We start from the raw sequence: 15,428 nt of genomic DNA on the forward strand, positions 1-15,428 counted from the left end.
ATATTCAGATAGATGTCTGAATCTATCACCTCCCGTGGAGGTGTGTAAGGAATGTTTTGATCTTGTGTTGAGGGATATGGTTTAGTGAGAACTGTTGGTGATAGGTGGATGGTTGGACTGGATGATCTTGTAGGTCTTTTCCAACCTTGGTGTTTCTGTGATTTTTTGGCAGAGAGAGGATAAATTTTCATCAGTTCCTGGTAATTTTCAAGGTAAGAATTTCTTTGGACACTGAACTGTCTTCATAATAATAGTAAAAACAACCACAACAAGTGGTCATTCAGAAATGAGAGTTACCAGAACAAAGGATATCATTTAATGTTGTCAATAAGAAGCAGTCATTCTGATTGCTGGGGGAATGTGGAAGAATTGACCAGAAGGAAGTGAATCAGCTACTTACTGTCACTGAAGGTCCATGCATACAGATAGTTGCTCCATTCTCCTTGGGACCTGGTGTTTACCCGTACCCTGCACATGTATTGCTGTCTCGGCTCAAGATCTTTAATGATCAGAGTGGACGTGTTTCCTGGCACTTGGGTGATAACACTGCTCTCATCACCATTGTCATTCACACTCTTCCTTTCCACTTCAACACGGATGTCATCATCTGTCCTCAGAGTTAAGGGATGCCAGGACAAATTCAATGATGTCATACTTTTTGGAAGGAGCGTGAGACCTTCAGGTGGTGGAAGACCTTGGAGAAGAGAAAGGAGAGATAACATTTCATGTCTGGTGTATGCACACTAAAATGTGGGTACCATTAATTCCTTTCACTTGCCTTAGCTTAGAGTGACAAAAGGCAATACTCAATTTTTAACCTAAGCTGATATTAAGGGAAAGGAGCGATCCAGTAGTATCAGGAGGAAGGGCAGGCACACAATACAAGAGAATTCTATCATCTCCAACTCTGCTGCTCGTAGTATGCAAATGTTCCTTTCTCAGAACCCCCGATATCTAAATAAGGGAGAATAACTCTGTCTGATACACAAGGTGCTTTTCTTCACCTGTGATTTTTTTATTTTATATTTTTTGCTTTGCTGATGTTATTTCAAAAAGTTTTACAGATTTTTCACATCTAGATGCTGCTTTTCCTCAAAGGAAAGTGCAAATCAGGGAGCAGACCACAGAGATAACCACCTGAAATAGGCCTTTTCTGAAAAAAGACGATGACTTACCCAGTGCAGCTGTTGTGAAGCTTGCCTGTGGTCCAGGATGGCCCTCCCCACCCTCCCCTTGCCGACTCAGCTGAACACAGAACTGATATTCTGTCTTTGGTTCCAGATTGTCCAGTCTTTTGGTTGAGCCCTTAACTGAGAGGCAAAAAGAGAAAGGAAGAGTGAAGCTGAAAAACGTTAAAGAAGAAAATATCCCTGAATAACTAAACACAGATATCAAGATATTCAGGCTCCTCTTTCATTCCTGACATACAAAAATGAACTACATAGGAATACGTAATATATATATATTTTTAAAGTAGGAAGTGTAATCCCACTGACTCTTTCTGGCCCAGCCAAAGGAACGTTTCCATCCATCCTTCCTCTGGCTCAAAGCAAGACTGGCTCCTTAGGCAGTTTGCATTGCATAAGCAAATCACTGTTTATTATCAACTAGTATAGCAGTTTACTTGTTGAAGTTCCTGTAATGCTTCCTGTAATATTTTAGACCTTGCCTAAAATATTAAAGTGTCCATGTTACTCACAAGCGGGCTTCATCTTACCCATACAATCCCTGATCAATATTTTGGTAAGATATCTGTCTCACTGGTGGGCACAGTAGACATTAAGAGACAGCAAAGGCTGAGGACACCTCCATATGCCTCACTCCTTTTGAAAACATGCTATTTGCACAGATTATAGGAGCTGAGTCCAGCAATGTTCACTGTCTTAGGGCAGGAGAGGGGAATATTTTGGTTGCTGAAAACTCACTGAACATGCACTTTCAATCACTCTTGGTGTATCACACTCACATTAGCACTGTACAGTACTGTTACATAGAGTCACATGGCCCGTGACAAAAGATTTAACCTATATGGGTTGCAGAATCTTTTCAATCTATGTTAAGAGCAGACGTAAGTCATGTTTCAGTACGTAGCTGATGTTTGTGGTTGAAGGAATTAGAGACCCTTACCTTCCACCGACATCCAGGACTGATAACGCTTTGCTGGCTTGTATAGGAGCTTTGTTGACACCACAGGTCCATCTCCAGTGTGTAGCTCAGCATTGATATCAATAATGAGGAAATTATGTCCACTGTTTGTCAGCCTTGGGGCATATTGTGGCACAGGAGGAACTGAGCAAGAATGCAAATATTAAACCAGACTTTCAATTTCTGCATTAAACTCTGGTATTTTCCTAGTCGTACAGGAAAATGGGAAATGCTCATCCAAATTCTAAGTAGACATGAGTTTAGACCCTAAACCTGATAGTTTAGGTCTTAAAAAAAAAAAACAACAACTTGGGTGTTCTTTTAACCCTAATGATCATGTTTTATTTTCCCTGTGCACTTAATTAGGATGCTGTGTGTGCCAGGGTTCTGTCTATATTCTGACTGTAGACATTAATTCAGGTACTTTCCTACAGTGCAAGAATGGAACTCTCTGCCATGTTAGAGTAGAAAGCTTGCTTGAAAGATAGAAAGGCAAAGTGAAGATTTTTGCTCTTACCTTTAACTGTAACCTGAAATGGTTTCTCTGCCATTCCCGCTACTGTCTGCACACTACAGACCCAGGTTCCTGTGTCACGGGGCAGGACTCGACTAATTGTAAACATAGCTTCAGAGCGATTACTGGTGACAAGGAGGGAAGGCTGAAATGACAGAAGACATGGGCCTGAACAATGTGGGCATTAAGAATGTTCCCATTCCACCTTTCTCAGAGTTTAGGAACTCTGACTAGGGTTTAGTGATGACAACTGTGAGGCCCTATAGAGATCATCTCCATAGTTTCATATGTGCTTCAGACAATGAGTTCTGCTCCTGTGATTCAGAAAGCTCACATGGTGACTGTGCAGTTTGATCATGTGCCTCATTTTCTTCTCATTAAATCAAAGGCATTATTGTTCCTTGCCTGCATCCTCAATACACGGTGTGGAGTCAATAATTGAAAAGTTATAAATAATTATTCTAAAGCATAATTAGACAGTTGAAAAGTAAACAATCAAGTTAATATTTCAGAGACAGTGATTAATTACTACACTATTTAGTAACAAATTTTTCATTTTTACCGGTGAACCACAGTTGAAAAGCATAATTGAAATTAATTTACTATTACATGTTTCAAAGTACATTTTACTTTTTTAGCAAAAATTAACATCTCCTTCACATTTTCAAGAATTTCATTATGCTCTTATTTTGTGAGCAGTTCGTAGCCTATGTAGTATCCATTCATCTGTATCACTTCTTTTTGCTGCTTTTATTTGGTTGCTTTGTTGTTTTTGTTGTTAGCCCACATGGATTACAGCAATGTTTTAAATATTTTGAAACAGGAACATGGCAAATAAAGGACACTAAGCAATAATCAATGTGATCATCTCAGAATGCTGACATTTCTCAACATGTTTGAAAAGCATAGCGTGCATTAATTACAGATTAAGTCAGCACAAATACCAGACATAATTGGAAGCAGTTAATCAAGAGCTTACCCTTAGGACAGTTCCATCTTGCTTCAAAAGTTTAAATTCTTCAGATTTAGGAAGTGGCATTCCAGTAGCTATGCAAGAGGGCTTAAATTCTACACCAGAGTTGAGTTCCACAGGGTGTAGTAAGTTTTCTATCTGAGGTGAAAGGTCTGCAGAACCTACAGAAGATATACAATACTTTAATGCCATCCTTCAAGCAGAAGCAGCAAACGTATTTAGGCATATAATGCACATATACTCTGGGCAACACAGGTATCTGGTTCTTCTTTCACTTACGCTAGGACGAAGACAACCAAAGTTAAAGCTGTTATATCAGAGTAAATATGCAAGAAAAAACAACCTTTGTATTCATTTCTTTCCTCTTCTTTCTCCTCTATTTGTTGCTCTTTCTGATATTCGAAGAACAGCACACACTAGTTGTAATAAAATCAAGGACACATTTTGTAACAAATGTTCAGTAACTCCGTTATCTTTTCGTAAGAGCAGCTGGATCACAACTGTGTGGTTTAGCTGGTTAGATCACGGGTCTTTTTTCTCTGCTCGTTTTTGTTCTTGAAGGCTTTTAGATGGCAGATTTGCTGCTTTATTTATCACGAATAAATAGTAGTTGCTGAATGCTTTTTATAAAATACTGTATGCCAACCTTGCCTGAATCCAAAGAGATTCTGAAGTACACACAGCTTTGTAACTCTGTGTAAGAGAGACAAGGTTGCTTTAAATACCAAAGTTGTCGTGGTGTCTCATTGATTACAGACCATGACTCAGGCAGTATAGAAGTGCATGTAGCTGAAGAAGAGGTATATAATAGTAAAGTAGCATGAACCTATTTGAAAATCATACTTGTAGGATGTGCAAGTCCTTTCACTAACTGATATTAGGGTCAGAACCAATGTCTATAGACTAAAGATTGCAAATCTACCTCTAAAGAAAGCAAGTCACAGAATCACAAGGTGGGTCCAACTTGTGCTCAAACAGGGACGCCTAGATGAGGGTGTGCAGAACCCTGCTGTTCAGGTGTGCAGCTGTCTTTTGGAGGTTTTCAGTGAGAAGACTCAACAACCTTTCTGGGCAGCCTATGCCAGTGCTTCATCATCCACACAGAAAAGAACTGCTTTCTAATGTTCAGAGGGAATCTTCTGTGTTTCAGTTTGTGCCCATTGCCTCCTACCTTGTCAGTGGGCAAAGCTGGAAAGAGCCTGGAATCATTTATAGTGATACTGATAGTGACCATTAGTGATAGGATGAGGGGGAATGCTTTTAAACTAAAGAAAGGAAGATTTAGATTAGACATCAGGGGGAAGTTTTTTATTGAGAGTGGTGAGGTGCTGGAACAGATTGCTCAGAGAGGGATGCCCCATCCCTGGAGGTGATCAAGCCCAGGTTTGATGGGATATCCATCCAATCTGATCTAGTGCTTGAGCTAGGGGCTGGCAACACTGGCTGTGGCAGAGCATTTGGAACTTTGAGGTCACTTCTAACCCAAGCCAATCTATGATTCTATAATTTCCCTCGGACACTTCCCTCAGATACTTATATACATTGATGAGGTTGCCTTTTTCTCTCCGGGATGAACTGTCCCAGCTCTCAGCCTTTTCTCATAGAGGAAGTGCTGCAGTCCAGATTTGTGGACATCTGTGGGACTCTGCAGTACGTCCAGGTCTCTCTTGTACTGGGGACACCCAAATTGGAGCCATCATTCCAGGTGTTGCCTCACCACTGCTAAGCAGACAGTAAGGATCACCTACTCCTACCTACTGTCAGTACTGTGCCTGATGCAAACAACAGATAAATCTGATGGAGTCTGATGCAACTGTAGCATACCAGCCTACAAAATGCAGCCTATGTGGCAGAGACTTAAAGCATTGCAATAAAGGTATACAGATACCTTTATTGGTCTGGGTCCTTGGGATGCAATTGACAGTGTAAGAATCCCAGTCTGGAGTGGAAATGCTATACCAGCATGAAGATCTGTTTCAATTACACTGGGGAAAAGTCATTTACTACCGTGTTACCTTGCTTTACCTTCTTTTTCACATTGCAGACCGTGCCATCCGTAGGAGCAGATACAGCCCTTATATCTGTCACATGTCCCTCGATTGTGACAATTACATTTGAGTTTGCAGTCTGACCCATAAAAACCAGGTTTGCATTCTGCAAGAACATACATTTCCAGTTAGTGTAATAGTACAAGCAAATGTCTTTCTTTCGTTTTCAATTTCATCAGTTCTCCAGTAGGATTTCATTCCATCAGTTGGGCTCAGTTTAAAACTATGCATAGCAGCACTCAGACCCTCAGATCATCCAGAGAACTGGATCCAGAGAACATCCAGAGAACTTGGCAGTCGAGAGCACTTTTGTATCTGTGCCTGTCATTTGTAGACTAGATAAGAATGCTGAAGCTTCTTCAACATCCATGTTGTTTCACTTGCACTGCAATGGTGTTCAAAGAGTTCATCAGTCAGAGCACCATTGAACAAAACAGTACATACATGTAGTATGTAGTACTATTAAGATGTGCTTCATGACTCAAAGAGATTGCAGTCTAATTGAAAGGGTTGAGACTAATTATACTTAGTATTGTGTAGCAATGGATACATGATTGGCAGTGAATTGCTCAGTGTGCCTTGCAGACATCCAGCAAGGCTCTAGCTGTTGCTGGATTTTCAACATCTCAGTGTTTAATTACTTTACAGAATAATCTGAATAGTTTGAAATTTTACTGTATCTCTCCCAAGGACTTGAAAAACTCTTCTGAGGTAGATAAATATTATTATCCCTGTAATAGAGAATGGAAAAATTCCAATCTTTTATTGTCCTCTGTTAGACCCCTCCCGTATTTCATAGGTGCAGCACAGGAATGACTTTTCACTGTTATCCCTATTTTTGACTATACCTTTATCACATTCCAGTCCCATCCATCCTGTGGCACATGAACAACCATATGGATCTGGCAGGCAGAACATATAGTTTTTGCAGCCATAGTTTTCTTTACAGCTCTCTTCACATGTTTTGCCAAATGTATTGGCTCCACAAGCTATTAGAGAAGGAAAAGAAAAGAGAGACCCAAGAGTAATTAATTTGTAGAAGAGTGGATTTTTCCAATTATACAGGTTTAGACAACAGAAACCTTGAATTAAAATGAGAAATAGCATTTTCACCATTCAGGTACTAGATGTATTAAACTCCATAATATCTTAAGCTGCTAATGCTAAGTTCAAGCAGCTAAAACAAACAGCTTTCTGCCATGTGAGAATCTATCAGCAAAGTATTCATTACTTTAGGTATTTGAGTGTAGAGCTACAGTGATAAATTCTCTTTACAAGCCTTTCTAATACCTAATGGATGAACAGTGCCATGAAAACAAAATCTTAGAGATAGTGCATATGAAGCTGCTCAAGGTTTTGTTTCTCCACTATGATCTCTACTACAGTAGAGTAGTTCAGATGTCAGCTATTCCTTAGCTTACCTCTAATACTTGCAGTGCAGCACTATGATCAGAATTTTAAGGTATGTATTTAGCACTGCACTCACAAATTGTCTGGAGAGATCAGTGTGCAATGGGCTCCTTCATTTCTCCAGAATACAAACTAATTGTCACCAGTGTGGATGTGCACTAACACATGTATGTTTCTGGTATGTCTTGCAGAGACAAATGTGAGCCGATGGCAGCTTGTTTAGAAGCAGACTGGGAATCTCTTGTAAGGGAACTTCACTTCCCTGTGCCAGCGTATGTGCAGTAACTTGTAATCTATCACACATCTGACAGTCCACTGGAGGAACTGGAAACATTTATCTTTCCTGACAATAACGTAGTGTGAGGAAAGAGAGAGAAGGTAAACTACAAGAATAGCTACACTAATTAAATCCTACCCAACACTGTCCGGTGTCCAGCACTGGCTCTAAATGCTATATCCATAAGGATTCAAACATGGTTATTGCTGAGTACAAATTAGTAATTAGTATTGGAAAAGAATATTTGCTTACCTTTCTCACACGTTTTTCCCATAAAACCTGGAGGACAGATGCATTCCCCAGTATCTTCATGACAAATGCCATTGTTCATGCAGGAAGGGCAATGGGAGCTACAGGAAGGGCCCCACTTCTGAGCTTCACATCCTTTCGTGAAAAAATATAATGACATATTTGTTGTCTTCTTATTCAGTAACCAGTAAAATAGTAGTGACTGTATGATCCGCATGCCACCCTTCCAAATTATGGCTGTCTACCCTCATGTGAAACATTCACTTTTTTCACTGTGGAAGTGCCTGTATTTCTGGAGCAGATCTGTTGTGTAGTACAAAGTAATATTGCATAACATTTTCATAGAACAAACTGAGGGAGGCTTAGTTTTCGAAATTAGATTTTGATCCAGGAAATAAGTATGGAAGTTAGCAAATTCGTTACATGTAATATTTCTGTTCTCCTAGCACGGATCTGAGACCTACAAAAGCACCAGTGTTCACTCAGATTGGGTCACACCAACAGTAAGCCAGCGGGTGCCAGCTTGGCATCAGTCCCACCATACTACCATTTGGCAAGTCATGGTTTTATTCTGCACTAATAGACAAAGTTCACTGCTGCTGTATCTTTGCTGTCTTCAATCACCTGATGACCTCTTTCTTGTCAAATAAATCAGCTTATACGTTGGATTTTAATGCCTGTTACGATTTTCTTCCCCACGTCATAATTTTAAAAAATGCCAATACCATTAATGGCTACTTTAAACAAACTGGTGTAGTTTGTCAAATTACAATGAAGTATGCTAAAAATTGCTCTAGGATAATAAATGGAGTTTTAATTCAGTTTTCCACAAAGAACAGATACATTTGAAAAATTTATTTTTTGCTCATATCCAGATCTCATAGTCATGAGAGACACTGTGCCACCCTTCTTTGTTCCCTCTTACTTGAAATTTTAAATATTTGCTTTTTGAGAAAAGAGCTATCTTTTCTGGCAATAAGATGAACTGAGCCTAAATCTGCAGATGTTTTTTTCTCTCTCAGCTGCTTAAATCAATACCAGCTTATCCCAAAAACTGCTGGGAAAAAATTTCTTCTGACATAATCTGATGGCAACCTATGCCAATAAATATTCTGGCCCGTATTTGGACACAGTCTGTTTCATATCACATTCATTACAACATTAATCATTAGCACACATTAATGGAACTTACGTCTTACAATAAGCCTCGTGTAAGCAGAAGTAAAGAGGTTTCCTCCTATGTATCTGGCAGAGTAAACACCCGCATCCTGCAGCTGAACTTGGGGATAGGAAACTTCCAGCTCACCTGGCACCTCATGTCTGGGCACCGAGTGGATGAAGGAACCTGGAGAAGGAGCACAACAGGCAGAAGTCATTCATCCCATACAAGCAGAGCAAGGTTGAGCTGATTGCTGAGGAACGACAGCTGGGATGAAGTAAGCAGCAAAATATATTTGTTAGTTATTGACTTGCTGGCAGCTCTTTAGCTGTGCTAGTTCTTAGTAATTAGAGATGTACAAGCGAAGAGGAAGCTGGATCTTGAGAAGACGCAATAGGTGAATGACACAAACGTATCTGAGTTTAGCACTGCTTTACTAGAATGTAGCTAGGAGTTGTGGTTGGAAGATTTTGTTTTGTTCCTTAGCCCTTCCTGCAATGAGGCCCTTCTGCAAGGAGTCCGTTGTGACTGGGAGGAGTCGAACAGCAAGCCTGGATAAGTCCTCTGCCATCTCACCAGCTCAAAGATTAACCTCACAGACCAAAGAAGGAAGAGTATACTGCAGCTTTATATTTTCTTCCCAGATTTATCATGTTTCTGCCTCTTCTATGTTTTCTTACCATGGGAGCTTATCTATGTTATTATGCAGTTGGTCATACATGTTCGTGATACCATTTAGTCTTTGGACCACCTAGCAGTCATATTTCAGGCATATTTGAAACATGAAACCCTGTTGAGGATCACCATCAAAAAAGCAAAAAGACTTTTAGTCAGATAAGACCATGACAATACGTAACAGCTCTTCAAGAAAGCAGGGCCAAAGAAGAAGAGCAAAAAATGACAAAGATTTGTTCTGAAACTGTGTTTTGTTTGCTTACATGTCTTTTGAGTTACAATCTGTGAAAAACGACAACAGCAAAGTACTATGAAAGCCTTATGCTAACATTGTGTTAGAAGGGTTTGGCTTTTGTGACTCATTTTCCATGGCAGCATGTTATGCCAGTGTCTTATAGAAATTCTGTTCAGAACAGTTGTGTTTGCTGGATGGCCTTGTGAGCATCTGCAAGGGGGAAGTGTTATTTTAAATGCCTGAAGTGAGAGACAGCAACAGTTAAATAAGTCAGGATAAGGTTTTTCTATTCACTGCCCAGTGCTGTATCAGGACGACATTTCTGCTGCAGTCTCAGGTGGAGAACCTGACCTACTGTCTGGAGTTAATTTGAGGCTTTTTGCCCAACTTTCAGTTACAGCTCCAGAGAATGCAGCAGTGGAATGTAAGCACTTCTGCTCCAACACATCAACTGGTTCTTATATGGGAAAATGCTGATAGAGGGTCACAGAATTTCCTTGGGGACACTGAAGGGACAAGTGATGGCAACTTTCCCCACTGTGCACTGTCATAGCTGAATCTCTAGTAAGAAACAGATCTTTAATAAACTCTGCTTTGTGTGTTGCCCTTTCTAAAAGACATCTTTTGCACTTGCTTTCAAGCTTAGTGTGCACTTGAAAAGCAGTAGAAATGCAAAGAAAGATGTGATAAATAAGCATGCACAGAGGTACAGAAAAGAGATAAAAACTAAAATGAAACAGGCAAAAATAGGAGGAGATAGGAAAAGAAATGAAAAAGGAAAACTGAGAAATAAAGGAAAAGTGCAGATAGGATTTTGCATTCTGAAATGCAAATGACTAGATCAGTATCAATATTTAAGTATGGCAGATGGCTCCTTTAAGGGACATTGGATGCATGAGGAATTATGTCTGCTCCAGCTTCACAGTGAGGACGTGAGCAGTAACTTTAAAGCAGTTAAGTGGCAGATGGCTAAGACAAGGACAGAATGAGGAGACAAGAGAAAGGTTAATTACCATTCTTGTAGATCACCGCATCTTCTTCTTTTGCTGCCATTCGTATGAAGGAAATATTCACGTGCTCTCCCTTGTTTGCTGTAACTGTTAAGGCCACTGGGTGGAATGAAGCTACGAACAAAATAGGACATAAGTTTGGGATAAACTGCAGCAGTTGTTATCTGTACCTGGTGTCTGGGCTGAAAGCTGAGATTAATTTATGAGCGTGACCTATCTCTGATGTTTAAATGTCCTCATTGCACACATGAGCTACTTAGCATCACCCATCTGTGCCATCCCTATGTTTGGCAAATACTGAGAACTCACCAATAACCTCAAACAGCAGAATGCTACTAGAAACTGAGACTTGGAATTATTTTTTTTTAAAGGATTTTGGCTGAGTAATTGAAAGCACTTCCCAGCTAGGAGCTCCAACTGGTTGTGAAATGCTTTCCTAAATTTCTTTATCCCTTGAGACATTTTTAAAGCAGGCTGGATACTGAACTGGAAAATATCTTGTAGGAAGAAGCAGACATGCAGCCTGCATGCCTCATTTCTCCTCTAGTTCAGCTTTCTAATGGAGAACAGTTGAGACAGATCAGATTACAGTCTCGTAGGGGCTGGGGGAGATAGCATGGCCTATGCTGGTCATTCATTCACCACATCGTCTGTAAGTACTGGGAATGCTAGTTTGCACCAAGAACAAAAGAATGAACTGTATTTAATAAACTGTATTTTGGGAATAGCAACTCATTGTTGCTTATCCCAAAACAGACCCATCTGAAAAAGTGGAGGCACTTTCTACATGTAGGTTAATGGTATGTTTCGGTTTTCCCTTGGACTTTTCCACTGGATTTGTACTCAGCTTTAATTGTCCTATCACTATCCAACTTTGTAAACAGCCGTTCCCTCTCCTCCTTATATGCTCTCAAGTAGCTCTGACGAATCTGCAAGTGTTTTTCAACTGATTTCAGCCAGACTCCTCCTGCATGGTACAGCAGGAAAATATGAAGGATCTGACATGTTATTAGGTAACACAGCAGATACGGCACTGGTATCTCAAGTTACATCTCAGAGAATTCCAGTATAGAGTAATGTAGTCATTTCTCTTTAAAAACAAGAAAATGAAAGCTGAGAGCAGTTCCAATTTACAGTCAGCTTCTGAGCTGGATGTTATTTGTGAATAAAACAAATGCATGTTGAACCTTGTGATCTAGTCAGGAAAAATCAACAGCTTTCCCAAAGACAAATGGTTAGATACAAATGATCCTAAGAGAGGTACTACTTATTGGTTTAGCAAGATACTAAACCTTTGTATTCCCATTTTCTTTTCTTTGTATGGTGTTTAGCTTAGCCCCAAGACTTTTTCTTCACAGTATTGTTGCAATGGAAAGGAACCCGTGCTCTCTGGTAGACTCTATTCCAAACTATTTTTAGACTGTGGCTTGTGTTTTGTGATTTCACATCTGGAGTGTGCCAATTCCTTATAGAGACATCATGAACTGAGTTGCAGGGTAAGTGCCATAATATTCTTTCAATAGTGTTTCCATAATTGTCTGTATGCCTGCTCTGGAGAGTTTCTGGGAGGGAAACTAAATCATATATAAGAAAATACACATCATTTTGTAGAGAAATCGAACAAATTTCAATAGACGCAAGACAAGGATTCTATTCTAAAAATGTATACTATATCCAGTATAATAATCACATATAAAAAGCATAGCCTGTTCCTTCTTACTGCATGAGTCAATGTTATTTGTGTAATCGTAATGCTAATACAGAAAGAAATGCAGGAGAATAGATGCCTTACTTTCAGAATGGCACACGTATAGAATAAAATGGGAGAATGAGCCAGTTACCTTTCCTGTTACATGGCAAAAGTGCTCAGTGTATCTACGTATCTGACAGCAGGTACATAACAGAGCAGAAGACAGTGGGGCCACCAAACATTAATACTTAGCGAGTGTTTCAGTAGCTTCTTGGCTTAAGGCCGTAAAACAGTGGCTGGATTTTCAAAACTGCTGCTCTTTCCTGTGTCTTTTGTATGGGAAACTGCTCATTTCAACTCTTGCTGAATTTTTATTGTTGGATAACACTCCCTGCCTTTAGAAAATATTCGGGCAGCAACAGTAAAGGGCAGTAAGTCCTGTTTTCCAACTACAGATGCTTTGCCAAACAGCACAGTCCTTCACTGACCTCTTCTTCCTCTTTCTGTGGACTCAATAGCTTTGAGAATTTCTGTTGTAACTCTTTCTCACCAGTCTACACTGTTTAGATTACACACATTCACTGATGAGTTCTTAGCTCAAACATTTGTCATTCAGAACTTTCACAAAGAAAATTCAGGAAATAGATTCAAACATAGAAAAGATTCGTAGAAACCTACTTAATGCTCATGTGAATGCTGTGTTATTTCTGGTTGGAACAACTTCTCCCACACAGGGAGCTCTCAAAGTTGGTTACTTTAAATTCTCTATGCCTAGGTGCAAAGATGCTAATTGCAACACACTGATGGATTCAGAGGACCCTCATCCTGCCATGGAGGTTGCTGCACATGGCAGCTTTAGCTCACTGGTGTTTAGCCAGAGGCATGGTCAAGTTGAAGGAGCCTCCTTCAGAGCCTTCCATGGACTGTTATCATACATCCTCCTCCCCACTGCTGCCTCCTTTGAAATAACAGTTGTCTGCCCTGCAAAGGAGGTGCACATGCAGACCTTTCTTGGTGGCTATCCTGAGTCTTCAAAGAGCACATTTGGTCAGAGATGACAGGAGCCCAATAAATAGGCACTTTTCTTGGAACATTTCCATACTAAACAAAACAAATGGACACTAGTTGTAGCTCATGCAAAAGAAGAACTTTTTTCTAGGTTAGCTGTATAATTATGAGGGATACCAATAAAGGTATTTCTTCTTAGAAAAACATACAAAAACAAAAGTGTGAAAGTGCCTGCACAGCCTAGCTGCCATGGTGTAAAATGTTACAGCAAAGCAGTAAATTGTGACAAACTGCTGAAATTTTGAAAACATGATTTGCTGCAGAAAACTGGACAAAATTGTCTAAATGTATAGTGGACTTTTGTGAATGATTTTCTTAGATTCAGAAGAAATTCTCTGCGTTTCTTTCCACTGTTGTGATGTTTTTCTTTTCTATACTGACAGAGAATACGCAAATCAAAATTGGCTGACATGGCTTCCCTGGACCATAGGCAGTTATTTTACAGGCTCAGGTTGCCTTTTAAAAAACAAGGATAGCAATGTTTGCCTGTATAGATCTAGACCTGTGAAGGAGTCTCACAGTGAAGGAGTTTCCATTTGTAATGTTTTATGGCATCCCTGAGGCCTCCTAATTTTATTCCTAGCAGCAGCCAAATACAGGTAGAGTACCAGTAGACATCTGATCGGCTTCCATCAGGAAATGACTAGCAGCTAGTATCAAGCAGTTGACCCTACACTTAAAAAAAAACACGGAATTGAGCCCAGTCTATTTTAGCTGACTCCAGGCTGCCTTGCCTGCTGCGGAGCCAACTTTTGTGACCACATCCGTGAAACAGGGATGACTGCTAGCATGCATGCAATGACATGCAGAATTCAGTTTTGATCCTCACACAGTACCTCCCCGTGGCATCTTCATGGTGTGTATCCTTGTCACCTCATCCTTCAGCTTCCCTTCACAGTAGTATGCTCCAATGGTCTCGCTGGCCTTTTCCCTTTTCCACATCACCATCTTGGCTGTGGCTCTCTTTGAATCTTCACTGACCTCCAGAGGCTCTCGATGCTGGTTTGTCACATCCTCCTGGTCTCGGTCAATTGTGATAGATTCACGGGAGCGCCACTTCGAAGTGATACAGATAAGTGATGTCTCTGAGTTGCCCACCAGAGGGAATGAATTGATAAGGATGAGGTCCAGTGCTGCTTCCACTTTACCTGGGGAAAAAACAGCAAGTGGAAAAAATTTACAGCAGATTTTAAGTATTTGGCTTGTCAGATCACCAAAGAAGCTATTTCACTCTTTCCTCAGGCTTTCTTTCTTGTTTGGTCTTACGCAGCTTTACAGAAAAACAAAAAGTTACAGATTAGGCACACAGTTCACTCTCAGCAACTTTGCTGATGTTGCCAAACTGGGTGGAATGGCTGACAAACCAGAGAACTGCACTGCCATTGCACTGAGAGAGACCTCAACAGGCAAAGAACATCGTGAAGTTTAGCGAAGACAAGTGCAGGGTCCTGCATTTAGAAGGAATAACCTCATACCAGTAGTATGGGGGCTGATCTACTGCAAAGCACCACTGCAGTGAGGAACCTGGGAGTCCTGGTGGACAGCAGGTTGACCATAAGCCAGCAGTCTGCTCTTGAGACCAAGAAAGCCAGTGGTATCTTGGAATGCAGTAAAGTAATTGTGACCAGCAGATCGAGGGAAGCAATCTTCTCCCTTTACTCTGCCCTGGTGAGGCAACATCTGGAGTGCTGTGTCCCATTGTGGGTTCTCCAGTACAAGAAATACATGGAGATCCTACAGCAAGTCCAGCAAAGAGCTATAAAGATGATAAAGAGGCTGGAGATTCTCCAGAACAGAGAGTTGGGCCTGCTTAGCCTATGCTTATGAATATCTAAAGAGAAGGTGTCAAGTGTATGGGCCAGGTTCTTTTCAGTGGTGCCCGGTGACAGAACAATGGGCAACAGGCACAAACTGGAACATAGGAAATTCCATAGACAAATGAAGTTTACTCTGAGGGCAACAGAGCACTGAAACA

At 40.5% G+C, this 15,428-nt stretch overlaps 1 protein-coding gene across 1 annotated transcript in view; it reads right to left on the reverse strand.

Annotated features, from left to right (window-relative positions):
* Positions 1-15,428, reverse strand: part of TEK (TEK receptor tyrosine kinase) — a 35,820-nt gene that overhangs the window by 8,916 nt on the left and 11,476 nt on the right. Inside the window, exons 2-12 of the mRNA XM_048930781.1 lie at positions 14,290-14,601; positions 10,699-10,809; positions 8,809-8,961; positions 7,620-7,751; positions 6,529-6,669; positions 5,658-5,786; positions 3,639-3,793; positions 2,663-2,804; positions 2,128-2,289; positions 1,176-1,310; positions 401-694 (exon numbers count right to left, since the gene is read on the reverse strand). Of these exons, the coding sequence (XP_048786738.1) occupies positions 401-694; positions 1,176-1,310; positions 2,128-2,289; positions 2,663-2,804; positions 3,639-3,793; positions 5,658-5,786; positions 6,529-6,669; positions 7,620-7,751; positions 8,809-8,961; positions 10,699-10,809; positions 14,290-14,601 (1,866 nt within the window). The remainder of the gene's footprint in view (positions 1-400; positions 695-1,175; positions 1,311-2,127; positions 2,290-2,662; positions 2,805-3,638; positions 3,794-5,657; positions 5,787-6,528; positions 6,670-7,619; positions 7,752-8,808; positions 8,962-10,698; positions 10,810-14,289; positions 14,602-15,428) is intronic.

This window comes from Lagopus muta, chromosome Z, assembly GCF_023343835.1.
Source record: "Lagopus muta isolate bLagMut1 chromosome Z, bLagMut1 primary, whole genome shotgun sequence".
NCBI classification, from domain to species: domain Eukaryota; kingdom Metazoa; phylum Chordata; class Aves; order Galliformes; family Phasianidae; genus Lagopus; species Lagopus muta.